The sequence below is a fragment of the Macrobrachium rosenbergii genome, chromosome 7 (genome assembly GCF_040412425.1).
Source record: "Macrobrachium rosenbergii isolate ZJJX-2024 chromosome 7, ASM4041242v1, whole genome shotgun sequence".
Lineage (NCBI taxonomy): Eukaryota > Metazoa > Arthropoda > Malacostraca > Decapoda > Palaemonidae > Macrobrachium > Macrobrachium rosenbergii.
Window position 1 is genome coordinate 19,407,501 of NC_089747.1, and position 20,000 is coordinate 19,427,500.

Consider the following 20,000-nt stretch of genomic DNA (forward strand, 5'->3'; position numbering starts at 1 on the left):
TCCTCTTTTCCTCGTCTTGTCATCCTTCGAAAGATTTTGTTCCATCTGTAAAATAATATAACAGGACCTAAATCTGACTTTGCGGCGCAATATTTCACCTCGATGTTCACTCCAAGTCGAGTATTCGACCATTCATCACAAATTAGAATTTACCCTGAGGTAAATTCGTCTTAATGTTCCTCGGGTCTTTGCGTATGATAATCAGGGTACAAAGGGTTTTGTCTCTGGTCACCATTCGTCAGTGAAGTGTATCCATCCATTCTAAGAGAGGATTACCTGGTTATTTACGAGGCCTGCGGATTTTGTGCTCATAGCAAGATTATTTTTACCGCCTACTGCGAAGTTGAGAGAGGTTATGCTTCCACGGGAGTCTGTGTCTGTTTGTATTTGTTTGATTTTCCGGAGCGCATCTCGAGAATTTGTCAACGGATTTCGATAAAATGTTGCGAAAGCAAGACTAAACAATGAGTAGATTTTGAGATGCTTCAGGATGCTCGTCCAAGAACTGTTAAGTTTTCTTTAAAGTTACCAGATGGAACAGTTTTTATATTCCTAGTCTGTCATTAAACAAAGCTCTTCTAAACTAGCGTTTCACTCAGACTCGGACATTAATCAAAGCTCTGACGTTAGAAGAAGGAAACAGATCTGTGGGATATCTAGTTCTTGTTATTCTACTGAAGGATGCTGAATAATGTAAAGTTTATTTTCACAGCTTTTTTTTTTATCTTTTTCTGCATACAGCAAAGGATTTTCTCAGAATTTTAATTTTATGAATCAGAGTATTTTTTTAGCAGGATTTTGTCTTTTGACTTTTTCCCCGTTAGAATAAATTATCTGAGAAAGGACGAAGTTATTTAGTTTATATACACATATTTATATATGTGTATGTATATATATATATATATATATATATATATATATATATATACATATATATATATATATATATATATATATATATATATATATATATATATATATATATATATATATATATATATATTGTGAAAGCAACTGACTTTGTGCGAGACTACTTCAGGGAATGAAAGCGGTAGTAATATATATATATATATATATATATATATATATATATATATATATATGTGTGTGTGTGTGTGTGTGTGTATACATATATATATATATATATATATATATATATATATATATATATATATATATATGAGTATGAGTATTGTCACATTTCACACTAATTCTGGATCGTTCTGATTCATTTATTCAGCTACCCAAAGTTCCCATGCGATATTTTGTATAACATAAATAATTCTCTTCAGAATCGTCTATTTGTAAACCATTTCGTTTTTTAATTAAGATTTTAGCCTTTAGGAGCCCGTTCAGCTTAAGATAAAATTGTCAGGCTACCATTTTTTACTTATAAGGAAAAAAGGAAAGGTTATTTTTATGTCAAGAAGGGTGAATAAATAATAAAAATAACAATAGAAAATAATTGAAAAGAACGATAAAGGTTCTCATAAAGTGCAAAATTTACCAGCATACGAAGAATTTTTCGTATGAATGATTAAGGCATGTCAAATTAATATAACTGGTGCTTTCATGGCCCTGGCCTACATAAGGGAGATAGTTTAATTGCAGTCGCCCGGAATATCAAAGCAGACTTTTTTTTTTTTTTGTTCATGGCAGTGTTTGAATTCCATTTCGGATAGCGCACATTGTTCCTCCATTCTTTTAAATGCTTGTAGTCATTGCTCTTAACTCTTATGGCAGAATTACTTTAAATCCGTTTACAGTTCTGTAACGTCACTGGAACTGCAACAGTGGAAGGAGAGCGCCATTTGATATTTTCCATCATATTGTAGATTCGGTTGCGTTATTCATCTATTTTTAATTATGTATTTGTACGTATGTGAAATGGGTTTATAGCTTTCTGCGTTTTGCTTTTATCGTTTTGAACAGTTATTTAATTGGTTTTCATACTCCCATTTTCAATTTTCCCTTGCGTGCTTTCACTCAGTCATAATATGGTTAAGATTTCTTGTTGTCAGACTGACCTGTATGACAATCTTTATTTGATCATTGACAGTTCTCTCTCTCTCTCTCTCTCTCTCTCTCTCTCTCTCTCTCTTCACACGGTAATACAGACAAACACACCCACACACAGATAAAGAATGCACTTTTAAAGCAATTTCTTTCATGACTTGGTATATTATTGTTCAGTAATTCTGTAAGACATTGTTCCATTTGTAATGGTTAAATAAATTTTCAGTACTTTTCATTTATTTAAGAGCTCTCTCGTTCAGTTATTTTATGTTTTGTGTCACTGTGTCCCAGGGATGTGTAAGATACACAGTAGTGCTTGGCACTTTGCCTTTGTCCCTAAAAGACTTCCTGCGACTTCAGCTGATGATTAAATTACGTGTATGTTTCGGATTTTTAAGTATATAGGCACAGATATGTATGTATGTGTGTATGTATGTAAGTATGCGTGTGCATATGTATGTATGTAGGCTGTTGCTGTACGAGTAAACCTATGAATATAAGAACATACAAAAAGACTTGTATTTAATCCTCTATTTTTGAGTGATCAGCCCTTGATATATTGCAACCGGTAATTCAGTGCAAATACCAGTTAAAAATACGACCTAGATGAATGGTGTGAGGCGCAATTGTGATTTAAATTTTTAGTAAAATTCTGCGTGAATGATGATTTTTGCGATCAGGAAAACTCACATATATTTCAGAGCACTTTAAATGACTGCCAGTCGTCTTCCTGGAGGCGTTTCATTAATATAGTTTATGATTATTTTCTATTTGATATGGGACTTTCATGATAGCAACGGAATACCCATAAGGAAGATTTGTTGTAGAGAACGTTCAGAAAAAAATATACGTGCCAGTCGGCCATATTTGATATCTGACTTTTTATTTTATTTATTTTTTTTATTTTTTTTTTGCACAAAAATCAGACAATAGTTTTTTCTTGGAGTAATATAAAGTTGAACACAACATACCACAGTAACTCGGTTTGGGGTCCTCAAAGCTCCCTTTTGTTAAAAATCCGAAAAAGCTTTTATTAAGCCAGAGTTGTTGCATCACGTCTAAAAGTTTCATCTTAGACCTTATTTTAAAGTTCAGAGAGCGAAAGGACGGACAGAAGCCAACCTGCCCCCTCCTCCCCCTCCCCCTCCCCCGCGCCTCTTTCCACTGGGTAATTTCACCATGGGTAATTAAGAGAAAAGAAATGAATTGAAGTGGGTCCTTTTATATCATTAGTCTTTGTGTGCAATCTTTGACCTCCCAGGCATTCTTATGAGCCCCCATGCATTTTCCCTAATTATGAGTTATGGCCTGATGCTAATGAGCAGCGAGATTAATGAGTTTGTCTTTGTCGTTAATCGTGTGATCTTTATTGTCGTATTTCATGGCTCATTAACGCCGGCGTTTTTAGCGCTACTTTATAACTGCTGTATATTTGTAGTGTGCGCGCTGGCGTGCGCGTTTTTGTCACGGGGATTTTTTCGTTTGTGATGTTAAAGTATCGAGGCTTAGTAATATTCTATTGACTTTTTTCTTTTTCAAAGTTCTTTCTTCAACTTTCCCTTTTCTTTTCATTTCAGAAGCTAATGTCGGATTTCTTGTAGTTATCACAAATAGGTATTGATGGCATCATTTTTTTTATGTCGTCTTTACGGTTCTTAAAGTTCTAAAAGGCGAATCTTAAATCCATTCTGATTAAAATATTCCTTTAGATAGATCTTGTATATTTCTACATTTACTTCTTTACATTTGTTTGTCCATGAGTTTTTAATTTACGTCGTATATATAAAGTAAAGTTTCATTTTCATAAAATCTTATATTAATTACTTTTATAAAGGTGTTTATTCAATTGGTGTATCAACAATAATTCCCGTGCATTCCCTGTATCTTATAAAATTTGTTTACTTCCTTTCACGATGGTTTGATGGAACTGTATGAATTAGACAAGAAAGCCATTAAAAAATTTCGTTTGATTTCTTTGACATAAAATCGCAACCATTGCGATGCTTGTTTCTGAGTATTACCTAAACCAGGAAAGAATATACGCCGTTCGTTATTGTAATTTAGAAAGTCTTTTATTTCATTTTAGTTATGTACCGCCAAATTGGAATTCGTGACAAGAATAAAGTAATGAAAATGTAGAAATACTCTGTGTAAAAGAAACAACGTAAAAAAAACATTTATTTTCGTATACTTTGGCGAAATGAAGTTATTTGTTATTTGTCACGGACCCTATCGCCTGAGCAGGTTGCTCCCAATATGCCCGTTTTATTTATAACCGAATGCAAAGTCTCTCTCTCTCTCTCTCTCTCTCTCTCTCTCTCTCTCTCTCTCTCTCTCTCTCTCTCTCTCTCTTTGTGTTTATATGTGTCCTAGTTTGCAGTAAATTAGTTCAAACTGTAATTATGTGTTTTCTTGCATACTATTACACCAGAAGGGGCTGGAAGAGGCCCATACTAGGAAAAGATATAAAAAGTAAATGGCTCGAAAGGGGAATTTTGAGGGCGAGTTGATGGGCGGAGAATATCGTAGTGGCGATACTGTTGCAATAGAATCATCCCGGAGGACCATCAAAGGATATAGGTACAATCACATTCCAAGCCATTCGTTACACTGGGAGGTGGGTGCCAGAGGTGATGCCGGACTGGATTACGGTTGACTGAGATTCACGACGATAATAATCGAGATTACGAAGAATGGATTTTCTTGATAATAGTGATATTGATTGCAATCTGTGATAACATGCGTTGAGGTGTTTTGGATTGCCGTAGTGTACTGCTCGTATCAGCTCAAACGAAAGAAAGCATAGATATGACTGACGTTTAGGTAAGCGGCCACTGAAGCTTGCAGTTTCCTTCTGCAGTGAAGAAAAAGGTTGGTGAAAGTATAACTTAAAGTTACCTGAACTACGTGACACAGGTAGAATCAAGGTGAAATCTTTCTTACTGAAGGAAGGTTGTATATGATGAAGCTATGAGCAGGGAGAGATGGAATGTCAGTCACAAGGAGAGTTATTTTGAGTACAAACGGCATACCCTTCTCGTAGTCAACACTGACGTAATCTCTCTCTCTCTCTCTCTCTCTCTCTCTCTCTCTCTCTCTCTCTCTCTCTCTCTCTCTCATTTATAACAAACAGAATGAAAATTCCGGTTAAGGCTTATATATTCACCTACAATTTTGAACTCCCCTGCTTCGCATACCTAGCCAGGAAAATATTCCATCGTCTCGCCCGATCTCTCCCCAGAGACTCGGCGTTCACGATCCTCTCCATATAGGATGAAATTGATCTCCATAGCCGATGATAGGTATACAGACTGACCACGGCTTCCGAGAAATATCACGGCTCGGGACATGGTCATCCCTACAGCTAAGGGTAGAACGTGGTTTGACATCTAGGATTTACGGGAATACGTTGACTCATCATTCACGAAACATTCGTGTGTCCATCAGTAAAAATAGTTTACTTAATATAATAATTAGACGACGTGTTTGAGATTATGAACATCCGAAGTTAAAATATGTTTTGATGACATACACAAAGACTGGCAGGAAAAATAATGATTCTAGTTTTGTTCAAGAGTCTGGACATCTTTTCAAGACATATCGTAGATCATTATATTGGTTTTATGGAAGATTTCGAACTCGCAAGTTTCTGAAATTCTGGATAATATTTGCCGAATACCAGAAACAAGTCGTCTTTTTATTTGCTGCATTAGAGTTACTTTACCCAAGTATTTACCTTTGATAATTCTTTGCATCAGTTAGCGTTGACTCGACCCTGTCACCTCATCACAGAAGGGAGAGAACAGGGCTAGGAATCAGTAGGGGAAAGCTGTTACTTTTAAATGGGAGAGGAATGAGTGAGGCAGACCACAATGCTCCAGCTTATGAAATTGATGTATCATTTGTGGTTTGTGTCATAGCCTGAACGAGGTATAACTGTCACATTTCATGTTTCATAAACGTGACTTATGGCGGAAGTTTTATTATATGTAAGATGGGAGTGACATTTGTCAGCGCCAGAGTGTGATGGCTTCTGGTTTCTGTTATTCAGTCGTAAAATTTTACCTCATGAATCTGTTGCGTTTTATTTCTTAATATCATGACGTTCGCTTTCATGCGGCCTTCATATTTCTTGTGTTATGGCCGCACTATTTCGTTTTATGTGGAAGTAACTTTATATATGGCCATAACAATTTATGGCCTTCCAACCAGAAAATTTCAGGAGCGATGTCTGTAACTGTTTAGTGTGTCTAGGTGCCTCTCCGCCATTTTTGCAATGGACAGAGATGGGCATTACTGCCCAAATATGTTTGGTTATTAGAAGAAAGAAATCTTCCTCTTGAGAAAATGTTAGTCAGATGATTGAGGAACACAGAGGAATACGGAGAATTCCTCTTACTGGCTTGCTTGATAAGCACAACAGCTTTCCCTTTGATTGCACAGCTCCGGTGATCAACGTTGTTGTGAAGCTGTTTTAAACAGTACTTAAGATTTAGTGCATCGCTTTTCGGAAGTCCTATTTGTGTGTTGGCCCACTCTCATGGTGACTGCTCTTTTCCTTCGAATAATTGCCTCCTCCATTGTAAGTTTGCCTTCATCTACCATATACGTCTATGCTTCCTCCAGAGAGTGACGTCTGTTTAATTCAGGTCCAGTATCTTGTATTATTATTATTATTATTATTATTATTATTATTATTATTATTTATTATTATTATTTCAGTAGATGAAACATATTCATATGGAACAAGCACACAGGGGCATTTAACTTGAAATGCAAGCTTCCAAAGAATGTTGCTTTCAACCTCCCACCGCAGACCCCACACTGAAGCAGTAAATGATCATGATACAGTCAGTGATTTTTCATCGGTCTGGGGGAGACGCGAACCCACGACATCTGAGTGGCATTCCACGACACTAACCACTACACCAACGGACCAGTATATGCACTCTGTCTGTTGTCACGTTTGCTGTTTCTCCGGATGCACGGAATGCACTATCCGTTATGAAGGGTCGACACTATATTTTATTGAATATTTTCTTTCTGAATATTCTGTGCGTCTCGTAGCAACGTATTTTTCTCTAAAGAAAATCTGTTCATCTCTATCTAAATGACCTTGCCAGTGATTTTTCTTTTTCTTTTTTCTTTTTTTTTTTGTTTATAATCTGTATTTATTCACTTAGAAGACCGAAAAATCTTTAGTGACTTTGTACTGTGAAAGTTCTTGGCAAAATTAAAACATTACTAAGTTTCTTATTAAAAATATCGGCTTCTGGCATCCATAGCTGGAAATTGAAGCACTAAGTCTTGCGAAAGATATTAAAGGTTGCAGACGAATTTAGCCAAGACTATCTACGTCAGCTTTGGGAAAAAATGAATGACAGTCGGTAACGTTGGCTAAAGAAAAACATATTTCTCGGTATTAATTAAGAGAATAAAGAGAATGGGCAAAACTCTATTACTGGTGAACATCTCTTACATATACGTAAGTGACTCTCCAACTCTCTTAGATATATATCAGTCTTTTTTAATTAGGTCGTATTTTTTAACATCAAACTTTTTTCAGGTTAAACTATTATTATTATTATTATTATTATTATTATTATTATTATTATTATTATTATTATTATTATTATTAGAGTATGAACATGTCGTTCCCTATTGTTGTCACTGGTTAAAGACTCCATTATCGATAAGAAAAGGCAATATATTTACCCGTTTACTTCATGAAATTCAGTCCTGAGGGAGGCAGGCCATAAATTTCAAAAATTTCATCAAAGCGTTTGGTAGCTTGCCCTCTCTTCAATCACTGTAAAGTATCCAAATAAATGGCATGAGCCTTTTGTATGGTGATATATACAGTATGTATATATATATATATATATATATATATATATATATATATATATATATATATATATATATATATATATATATATATACTGTACACTGTAATATGTTTACATGTTGAAGTGTCTTTATTGTTGTCTTCTAATGATGATCTTCATCACATTAAAAGTTTTATTTAGCCAATGTTACAAATTGAATATACATACATACATATATATATATATATATATATATATATATATATATATATATATATATATATATATATATATATGTAGTGTGTGTGCTTGTTTATTCGTATATATACATAATGTACATTTTTATTACTTGCACACAGATTATATATATATATATATATATATATATATATATATATATATATATATATATACATATTTATTTAATATATATGTACATATGTGTGTGCTTGTTTATTTGTTTATATATATACTATATATACACATATGTAATATATATATGCATATGTGGGTGTGCGTGTATGTGTGTGCGTGCAAGTGTAAATGTGTATGTATTGTATTGTATATTAAGGGTTTTTCTATATTGCAGTAGGAGCCTAAAAAGACAGAACCCAAAGTTCAATACCTCCTCGAAAAGAGGATGCTATAGTACCTAGCATATGGTATATTTTTACCATTTTGATAGGATTACCATCTGAAAAGTTTTCATACAATTTCATATATTTACCACTAGTACGATTTTCTCATAGATAAAGTTATTCTTGAGTGGCATTAGTCATCTTACACCGACATCTCTAGAGAGAGAGAGAGAGAGAGAGAGAGAGAGAGTTTGAAATTCGTTATTCATTTTATGACAGAATGTTCCGTCCTGGGCCATTCTGTCACCAAAACTGCGATGTTTCTTTCTTGATATTCCACTCTGGGATGGAAGAACAGATGAATGTAAACAAAGGCTTTGTTATTTGTTGCCTTAGATTTGTGTAGCTGATGTTTTAGAAAAATATTAGTGAGAGTTTCTGTAAGGGTGTATGGAAGGCAGTCTCATTTCAACTGTTTGCATGGTTGGGTAAGTAATGCGTTAGTTTTGGAGCTAAGTTTAATGTGTCTATTAATATGTATATGTGTTTGAGTGTGTTCTGTGATGATACTCGAAAATTGTGAAGAAAGGCTTCGTTAACTGTATATTTTTAGAACCTTATCATTTAAAGAAATATTTATAAGGCATTGTTCTGCGAGTCCATTCCATGGAAGCATGTGTCTTTTGAACTGTGCGTGTGTCTGAGTGTCTGTGTGTGCGTGTAAGTGTGTGTGCGTGCGCGCGCACGTGCGTGCAGCAGATTGAACGCAAAGGAAGCTTAGCCGTGGGAGAGCGGGATGGGCTAAGGGATAAGAGAAGAGAGGTGCTGGTCCCACGCACAGACACATCTCATGATATATTGCACACTAAGGCCACACCCACTATCTCTCTCTCCCTCTCCCTCTCCCTCTCTCTCTCTCTCTCTCTCTCTCTCCGTCTCTCACACTTGCGTCTGCTCCCTCTTGTGTCTCTCGTAGGCGCTTCTTAATAACCGCCCCCTCTCTCTCTCTCTCTCTCTCTCTCTCTCTCTCTCTCTCTCTCTCTCTCTCTCTCTCTCTCTGTTATTCGTGTTAAATGAAGAAAAGACAAACACAAAAGTGTTAGTTATTTTGTAGGTTTTACTTTCATGAGATGTATAGTTGATTTTATAAAATGGGCAGGTTCTCCATTTCATAATTTTAAAGGTAATCCAAAAATGTATATATGAAATTTTTTAAACTTAATTTTGCGCTTGTTTTCGAAGGGGATCGGTTCTTAGTTCTCTGTTTACGCTATTTTGTAGGGTATTTAAATTAGATTAAGGCTGGAGTAAAAACACTGAAGTAGGAAATGGATAGGAGCCGTCATTTTCGAAAACAAATTGATTAGTTAACATTTCCAAAAATAACATAAAAATTAATTATTTCAAATTATTAATGCTGTAGTGTTGCGTTGTATCAGTAGTTCGCAGTCTTAATGATGGTTCTGGTAGGTAGCGACGATAATGAGAAAGGTTTCATAAATCACTTTTCTTTGAGCCAAGATGAGTTAAGGTGGACAGTTCTGTCCAGTTAGTGTTTTCTTGTTCTTAAATACAATAATTAAGGATTTATTAAAGAACACCCGACTTCTGTGTTGGGTCCTTCACTGAGGATCGTCGGAGCACCCGAATTCTGTATTCCGACCTCCGTTAAGAAACTTGGGCTGGAGATACACAACTGCGTCAAAATCATGCTACGCCTTGGGCGTTCCTGTTGAACAATTAGTTTTTCTATTTTTCTTTCAAAAATTTTTATTGCCATTTCCAGCTATTATGGTGAGCGTTTAGTTGTTGAATTACTCAAACGAGGTTGTTTGTTGTAGATCGTCATATCATTTCTATATATCTTTTTTTATGTGTAGGTGTTTTAAATGCCTTGTCCTCTCATACGAGACTGCAGGACCTAATTATTATTATTATTATTATTATTATTATTATTATTATTATTATTATTATTATTATTATTATTATTATTATTAAGGCTGCTCCTGTTACATCTGGGGGTGATAGTGATTATGATGAAATCGTCTTAGAAATAAAAACATTACCATTTGTGAATTTAAAAAAAAAACAAAGGATCTCTAAACGTCTCACCTAGACTATTATACTAATGTCAATCCCTACTAATATTATTTTTTTTGTGAACGACATCATCTTACATAAAAAGAGTTACGTACAAGGGAAAAGGGGAAAAACGATTTATATCAGCCATAAAAAAAACGTATAACTATTTTTTTCATTTTCCCTTTTATTGGCCTGGAGAGGGACGTGAATATGGGTGTGGCGTGGGACACTTGTGGAACTGTCACGTATGATAAGTGGCTTTGTGTATGGGTGTTCTGGGGCAAATCTAAATTACCAACTGTCAGGATGTGTAAACGGGGAGGATTGTCGAGGTATTGCAACCACTTGGATGCCGTTAAAGGGAAAGGAAATTTAATTTTTTTCCTTTTTCCTATTCTTAGTTCGTGTGAAATATCTTCTTCCTTGATAAAGGAATGATATGAAAGCTATGGTACGTTCGTTAAGGAAATGGCAGCTGCAGGTTGTTCTTTTGTGGTGCTGTGTAAGGTAGTGTTCTTGTTTTCTTGTTTTTTCCAAGATTAACTCAAAAATGGAGTAGAGCTTTTGTCAGCTACTTAAAACTTTACATTATATTATAAATAAATAATAAATAGAACGACTATTTATGCGACCCCCTTATACCTGCTTAATTGTCTTTCGAATCTTTCGAAAGGAATCGTTAAAGAAATTCGGTAATTTAGTGTTTTTGATTTTTTAACTGATTTTAATATTTACCAAGGTCGTCAGACTTTCAGTAAGTTAAATTGTTATCCTCCCTCAAGGTGGTGTTTTAGTACATCTATTGGTGTACTTATAAGTATATACAGAATGAACAGGTCATTTTCACCAAATTTATATGTATTTTTAATTACACAATGAACACTTAACTTCTCGATTTCTTCACAAGTTTTAGATAACTTAGGCTATCACACAGTCCGCTCTGCTACAAAAGATATAAAGATTTCAGCTCCAACAAACTTTTATCTGTCAAATTCGGATACTTTCTATTAGAGCTGGAATACACCTATTCTTACAGCCTGAATTCAAGGAATATCCAAAGCTTACCCAAAAAGTGTGAAACAGTAAAAAAAATTAAGAGGCCATTGTGGCTGTTAAATATATATATATGTATATATATATATATATATATATATATATATATATATATATATATATATATATATATATATATATTATGTGTGTGAGTGTGTGTGTGTGTGTGTATATAGCCTGAAACGTAATAAGCATTAATACGCTAATGCTGCAATGCTGAGGATTGGGTCTATTCCAGCTTCAGCAAAATGTATTTGAGTTCGACTGAGAATTATAGGGCCATTAATGTTACTTATGATACCAGGGAAGATGGATGGTAATATCTGACTGAGAAAACAAGACAGAGGCCAGGAAGATTGGGAGCCGAAGACGTGTGGCTTCAGAAAAGGAAAGGGGTGTGTAGATCAAACGTTAGCTATGAAATACTTAAGAGAGACTAAAGGGAAAAGGTGTATGTGTCATACATGAACCTACAAAAGATTACGACAGAACTTTAGAGATCATATTTAGAGAGCATTGAGGATGTATAGGTAAGTTGTTGAGAGCCATGAAAACTTTATTTGATTGAAACAAAGGATAGATGGGAGAGTGACTGGTTTGTTGTGGAAAACGGGTCTGAGGCAAGTGTGGGTTTATGTCTCCATGGCAGTTTAGTATCTTAACAGAAGAAGCGATGCGAAAAGTCACAGAAAGCAAATTCATTCTAGGTGCAAAGCTGCTGAATATTAAAATGGTTCATAAATGGAGTGAGGGAAGCTGACGCTTGCAAATGATACAGTAAAGATTGGGAATAATGCAGAGGACTGCATCAACTGGTGAAAGTGGTTGCAACAGGAAAAAGTTGAAGGGAAATGTGACCTAGAGTATTGTTAAAGTAACAGAAAGATGGAGCAGTGAAGTTGATGTTGCTGATGGAAGTGATTAATTCATATATCTACTTGGGAATAGAGAAAATGGATGGAGGAGAGAAGAGAAAAATTAAAGTAAGGGTGAAGCAAGGAAAGTAACAGGGTATGCGCAAATGAACTGGAGTCTTTATGGATGTCATGTATGGCTTGTATGAAAGGATTGTTATGTCAGCTTTAGAATGTTGAATGCAAGTGAAAGAAAAAAGATTGCTGTTGCTAAGATGAACTGTTTATGTAGTACATCTAGCATAAGAATTATTGAATGGATGAGTAATGCGGAGGTAAAGAAGTTAGCGTAGATGGATCATAGTATTTAAGGTTGTTCAGCCATGTGGGAAGATGGAGGACGATAAATTTATGAAAAAACTATATAATTCTCAAGTGCTAGGAGAACGAAGAAGAGGAAGGAAGACCTAAAAATGTCTGAATAGAATGGATGGGAGAGATATTTGAAAGAAAACGCCTTAACTCTGAAGCGTGAGAATACGTGCTTGATAGAGGTGTGACTAAATTTGCTTAGAGGATTCGATACATTGCTGGCGAGTCTCCTGCGTACGTTTATAAAGAGTTCATACACGATTTAGTTGTTAAAATGTGAACTTTGCAGTGACCTCTGTCTTGCTTTTTTACTGGAGCCACTTCCTTTTGAAGAAACTGCTTAATGTTAAAAGATATATTTGTATATGTGCGTGTAATTGTCGAATCTTGCACGTATATTTATTATGTTTGATTAAGTGATTGTCAGTATATGAATGCATAATCACTGAAATAAGGAGGACACTTCTCACCAGCATAAAAAAAAAGCAATTGAGTATGAAACCCGTCGAAGTTCATTTGATTCCCAGCGACTCGATTCGTTTGAACTCTTACCTTAGCCGATAAAAAAAAAAAAGACGGATCGGGCCATTATCAAAGACAGATGAAGCTATGCACTGCAGAGGTACACTGAATTCATGCCTTTGTTAACCTAAGCAGCAGCAAATGGTCCTGTTCTGGAGGACGTATTGTGTGGGTTAATCCCTTCCCTCGCATTTGTTTGAAGATCTGCATAAGGACGTTTTAATTGATCTTTTGATATGGAGAATAATGAGACAGTTCCCTTCGTGTAATGGAGATGTCACTATGGAGAGAGAGAGAGAGAAAGAGAGAGAGAGAGAGAGAGAGAGAGAGACGGAGACGAAGAGGGGAATAAGCGAAAGGTGTGTAATGAGCGACGATTTAACGAAACTATCGCACTGGCAGTTCGAATCATTATAGATTTCATTTTAAGGCAGAGTAAGAGAAAGATAATATCTGGAACAATGAAGAGGCGTGCAATGAGAGATGATTTTCATAAAGCTAGGGTATTGACAGTTCGTATTACTACAAGTTCAGCATTGCTGTCGAATGGGTCGGGAGACACTTAGCAAGTGAATAGCAATTGAATCTTTCCTTGGAACTTCGCTTAATATTTATGGCGCTCGACCAAATAGATCCTGTATGATATGAAAGGATTTTGATTTACAAAATCACAGTGGTGTATTATACGATTTTGCCGAAATTTGTTGTTCCAAGATAATGAATTTTCTCTGGTGTTGTTGAATCGGGATTAACCATGAGCGAACTTATGATTCGTGTACCCTACGTGAACCTCCAGCGATATTCACGGGCTTCATAAGAACTTACTATTTCAATGGAAATTAGAGCGCTTCTCAGATAAAATACATGAAATAGATCTGTTTTAATTAAAGCTGATCATCGCAGGATTTTCGACAAAGGAACTGCATTATGTTATTCATTACTTCGTATGCAATATTGCAATGATGCAAGAGTGTGTTTCATTTTTAATTTACAAGAACTTAAATGTAGCGAGGAGTTGAAAGGACAATACAAGAGAATAGGGGATCTGGCTGTGATTCAAGGCGCGTTTGCATATGCCTGTGTGACTGTCGTTTGTGTGTTGTCTTATTTTTTATTTATTGTTGTCGCTTAGGGTGATCGCCCTTAAGACAGTGTAAAGTTACCAGTATATGTATATTTCCGAAAATCAGAGATAGAAGTTATATGGCAATTACTGCCGTTTTCTCATGCAGTTGATAGCTTAACGAAGCTATGAAGGTTGCGAAATTTCTAACATAATTCCATTTTATTTTCATTTTGCTCAAATATAAACAGCGGCTATATGCAAACAGTTGATTGAACACCATTGTCTGGCAATCTGAGATTTGCAATCGCACCGTTAACTCGAGCGCTTTTGCGTTGTGGGCAGAACAAGGGCCGCTGCGATGCCTGGTGTAAAAGCAATTTCCACGCGGTGTCACGCCTCCGCCACCGCCAACCCCCATGGCAGGATGACAAGAGCTATTTAATATCTGTGTTGATCACTTCCCTCTCGGACAGGAACAATCAGCTTCCCTTGATATCATCCGTTGCCGGAGATGTAATTCACTCGGAGCAGCGCCGTGCAATATGCTGAACTGGATTTGGCTGTATAGTCTGCTATCAGGGATAATTGAAACGATGCTTGTCACCTATCCGCGGATAAACCCAGTGGGGCTTGGTTGTTCCTGGGTATTTGCTTTCTCTCTCTCTCTCTCTCTCTCTCTCTCTCTCTCTCTCTCTCTCTCTCTCTCTCTCTGTATTCAGTATATTTCCTTTTTCTTGTGGAAGTAAACCTTTTGCATGAAATTGTGTACTGTATTTTTCTTTTTGATTTGAAAGATATTTCCTGGAGTAGTTGTTTGGGTAAGGAGAGGACGCAGTCTGTGATTGATGCAAACTTTTCATTTCAGCTGAGGGTAGTATTTTTGTCTCTCCCCCTCATTCCCCCTCCGTTATTGTCCCTCTCTCTTTCTTCTTCAGTGCATTAGTCCTTCTATAAAATATTTATATAAGCAGTGCGAGAAAGAATTTAATGAAAGGATCCAATAACGACTTGTAGCTGATGCAAATTACAGTTCAAGAACTTTTCAGGCCAAATGAATCTTTTACTCATCTCAATATGAACATGATGATGAAGAAAGATTGAACATTATTTTATTTTACTAGCGTTGCAACATCAGAGGCCTTAGTTTAGCCGAAGGCGTGCCTATCCTGAAACGGATGAAAAATATGTAGTAAGTCGTTATTCGTTGACACTATAATAACACTGACTTGTGGTACATACCATGTCTTTATGAGTTTTTCTTTGCTTTCCTCTGGACTTTGTCGAAAATATTTTCCGGGTTCCTCCTTATTTCCAATAAATATAATTATAACGAAAGGCCAGTTGGATCAGCCATCCCATGTCCTTATCCAGATCATTTGTAAAGAATAAAAAAAAAGAAGTTTAATGGAGTTGGATAGATCATTGAATGCGAGAGTATTCCTTAGCTGGGTAGTTGCTAAAAAGAAGTAGTGTTTTGACTAATGTGAGGATTGCTGAACTCCACAAAATCAACGTAGGAAAGTTAAGTATTCCTTAGTTTAACCAGACCACTGAGCTGATTAACAGCCCTCCTAGGGCTGGCCCGAAGGATTAGACGTATTTTAAGTGGCTAAGAACCAATCGGTTATCCAGCAACGGGACCTACAGCTTATTGTGGAATCCGAACCACATTATACCGAGAAATGAATTTCTATCACCAGAAATAAATTCCTCTAATTCTTCATTGGCCGGCTAGAGACTCGAACTCGGGCCTAGCAAAGTGCTAGCCGAGAACTTTACCGACTCGTCAGACGAGGAACTGATCAACGTGGGAAATGGTGGCCTGCATGACTGGTGCGAGTAATGAAAATAAAAACTTATTGTTGCATAATTTTGTAGACAGAATTTTTTGTTTATATGTATTGTATATGAAGGTAATGATTTATTTTAAAAGTAAACTATATTCATTTGTTATTATCTTATTTTTAAAGTATGAAATTTAAGGATATATTTACTCAATTGACCATCTAATTAATAGGAATTTTTAAACTTGCTCTCTCCTCTTTTCGCCCCTTAATCCCAATCTCCAATATCACTGAGCTTATAACCTTATAAGTTGCAGGAAATCGCCCTAGAAATAATCAGCGTCTCACGCGGACTTCATGAAGGCAACTTATTTTTCATACGAGACGTAAAAGTCAGCTTCTGAAGTCTCCCAAGAACAGTAAATTCGAGCACCGGTGGCCTCAATAGGGCAGTCGGCCCAAGAGCGCTTTTTTTCCCAGATATTTTTCACCACTGCACTGCTGCAATGAGAAAGACACGGCTGCTTTTCTGACTGTGGTTTTTTTTTTTTTATCTGATTGGCAGCTTCATTGTTTCAGAACTTTTCGCTAATTTTCTGGCATTCATGTAATTTTTTTCGTCATTTTATTCACTTTGCTTCGGTTATATTCCTTGTGATTTCCGTAGGGGGTGTTAGTGCCGTCAGTGCACCGCATGTGGTACACTGTAGGCATTACTTAAGGTTCTTTGCAGCGTTCCTTCGGCTCCTAACTGCAACCCCTTTTAATCTACCTCCGTTCATAAGCTCTTTCTTCCATCACACTTTCCACCCTCTCCTAACAAGTGATTCATAGTGCAACTGCGAGGTTTTCCTCCTACAGTATTACACCTTTCATACCTTTTCACTGTCTGTTTCCGTTTCAGCGCTGAATGACCTCATAGTTCCCAGCGCTTGACCTTTGGCCTAAATTCTGTATTTTTTTCTATTGTATTCCTTGTGATGATCAAATACCTAGTTCCTTCTGGGTCCATTCGACTTCCAGGCCATACCTATGTTTGATACCGACATCTGATCGACCCTATTGCTCACCATTTCAGAGAGAGCTTGTTTGGTTGACGTGGGAAGGATTTTTTCGGGAGGGTTTTTTTTTAAGTATGTAATACAGCAGAACGGTTTTAAAACTGTTTATTTGTGACTGTTTTCATTTATATGTTCTCTCTACCCATGTATTCTTCTTATATAACCATGACTTATTTCACAGGATGTGACTTCATTTTTTTTTTTATAAAGAAAAACATTGTCTTCCTTTTATATCCAGTCGTTTCTTATGATGAAAAGAATTAAAATAGCCGTTTCTTTATAGAAACATATGATTGGTTTTATGAAATTTAGGCTGTCAAGCCAAGGGCTTAAGACAGTGAAAAGAGGGCGTTAGAACGATTGGACAGCAAAATTAAAAGTCCTTAAAATAATATGCAAGGATCTAAAAGTGAAACTGGGGGGAAAAAGCCACATTTGCACTAAGAAGGAATAGTTAGAGAGGTTAGACAGTAAGACTAGAATAAGGCAGCGGGAATAGAGGTAAGAGTAAAAGGCTAAGAAGCGGGTCTCCATTAGCGGGGTAACGCCGTCAGTTCACCTCATGCGGTGCAATGTAGGCATTACTTAAGGTCCTTTGCAGCGTCCCTTCGGCCCCTAGCTGCAACCCCTTTCATTCCTTTTACTGTACCTCCATTCATATTCTCTGCCTTCTGTCTTACTTTCCACCCTCTCCTAACAATTGATTCATAGTGCTACTGCGAGGTTTCCTCCTGTTACACCTTTCAAACTTTTTTACTATCAGTTTCATTTTCAGCTCTGAATGACCTCACAGGTCCCAGCTCTTGGCCTTGGGCCTAAATACTATATTCTATTCTAAGAAGCGGGTGCATTAACCTCCTACTTTGGTGGGGGCGGGTTGCCAGAAGTATATGGTGCACTGTTTATTCAATATAGTACCGTGACGTAAAGGTGAGACGCCATCAAATCCCAGGTCGCCGGAGGTAATATGTGCCAGACTCATCTTTCCGACCCACCGCCATTGCCCGTGATCATGCCGCTGTAGCTTGATTTACTTAGCAAGAAAAGTCGTTTGCATTAATTAAGGATTCAATCGTCCCCTAATTTGGAATCAATGGGCTCGCTAAACATCCAATTTAGCAACACAAAAGTTTTTTCCCCTGTTCTTCAGTCATCAAGGACTTGGAATTGGACCGGAGAAATTTTCTTCGCTCGGCTCTTAACTTACCTTTCCCTTAATGAATCTGCTTAGTTAGTCTGCTGGTTAAGGTGTGTGTGTTCGGCCTCTATTCCGAAGAGATTTTTTTATAAATTTATATATATATATATATATATATATATATATATATATATATATATATATATATATATATATATATATATGTGTGTGTGTGTGTGTGTGTGTGTGTGTGTGTGTGTGTGTGTGTGTAGGCAATGTTTGCCGCCAACTTAAATGTAAAAATGTGAAAAAAATTATATATATATATATATATATATATATATATATATATATATATGTGTGTGTGTGTGTGTGTGTGTGTGTGTGTATATATATATGTACTGTATATGTATATATATATATATATATATATATATATATATATTTATAACAAAGCTCATTCTCATTAACGTCGCTACATGAATAATATTAATCAGACTTACAAAAGAATATTAAGTTTTTAGAAAGAAATGAAAGTTTGTTTTCATTGAAATGTAATAAGTATGTTTTTTTATAGGGATAGAAAGGCCCTAAAGAAGGAAAATATAACAAATAATGGCAGAGAGGACAGGAGCTTGTTGGTTTCTGTTCTGACAGATCTTCCCTGTCCGGGAAGTTATCACCCTAATGGTCACCGCTTTTCAGAATTCCCCCATCTTGAATTTATTGGCATTGCTTTCCTCGAACTGCTTATTGCTATTTTCATCGTTACTGATTATCGTTGTCTTTCTTGTTTTTCTTCTTCCTCAGATGAGTGGAGAGAGCAGCACTGTCGAGGGGTTTTACATCCGCCTCCATCACGTGTCACGTGACCAGCATCAGCCGAGCCACTTGGTTAGTTCAGAGGGCGATAAGAATAAGGTTAAAGGTCAGTGTCACAAGAGTATTGACTTTTATGTATTTTTGTGCATTTTTTGTTTTGTGGATGCATAGTTGTAAAGGTTTGCTGTTCAAACAAGTGAACGTTTATGTTGTATCTTTTATGCATGATTTGGAAAAGTTTCTCGAACTTTCAGTCATCTTTCTCTGTCTGTCTATCATTATATATATATATATATATATATATATATATATATATATATATATATATATATATATATATATATATATATATATATATATATATATATATACATATAAATGTGTGTTTGTGTATATATATGTGTGTCTATATATATATATATATATATATATATATATATATATATATATATGTATATGTATATGTATATATATATATATATATATATATATATATATATATATATATATATATATATATCGCCTCCATTGCCATGCGGCGCAAGGACGCTATGTGAAATTCCGTCAATCACGTCTTTTTGTGCTGCCACTTCCACAAATCAACATGTCACTCATCTCCAGCTTCCCGTCTCATGGTTATTATCCAATTGTTTGTGGGTCTTCCAATTCTCCTGGTGCCCACTGTAACCTATCTGATACTATTACGTACTGTTCGCCCCGGGTTGATGCGAAGGACATGTCCAAACCATCTTCATCTCCCTTTTATCATTGTCTCGCGTAAAAAGGAAATTCGGTGATTTCCCCTTCGGTATTATTTTTCACTT

At 35.9% G+C, this 20,000-nt stretch overlaps 1 protein-coding gene across 1 annotated transcript in view; it reads left to right on the plus strand.

Annotated features, from left to right (window-relative positions):
- The window catches only part of LOC136840213 (protein sax-3-like), a 679,674-nt gene that overhangs the window by 610,419 nt on the left and 49,255 nt on the right, over positions 1 to 20,000 (plus strand). Inside the window, exon 10 of the mRNA XM_067106754.1 lies at positions 19,165 to 19,282. Coding sequence (XP_066962855.1) covers positions 19,165 to 19,282 — 118 coding nt within the window. The remainder of the gene's footprint in view (positions 1 to 19,164; positions 19,283 to 20,000) is intronic.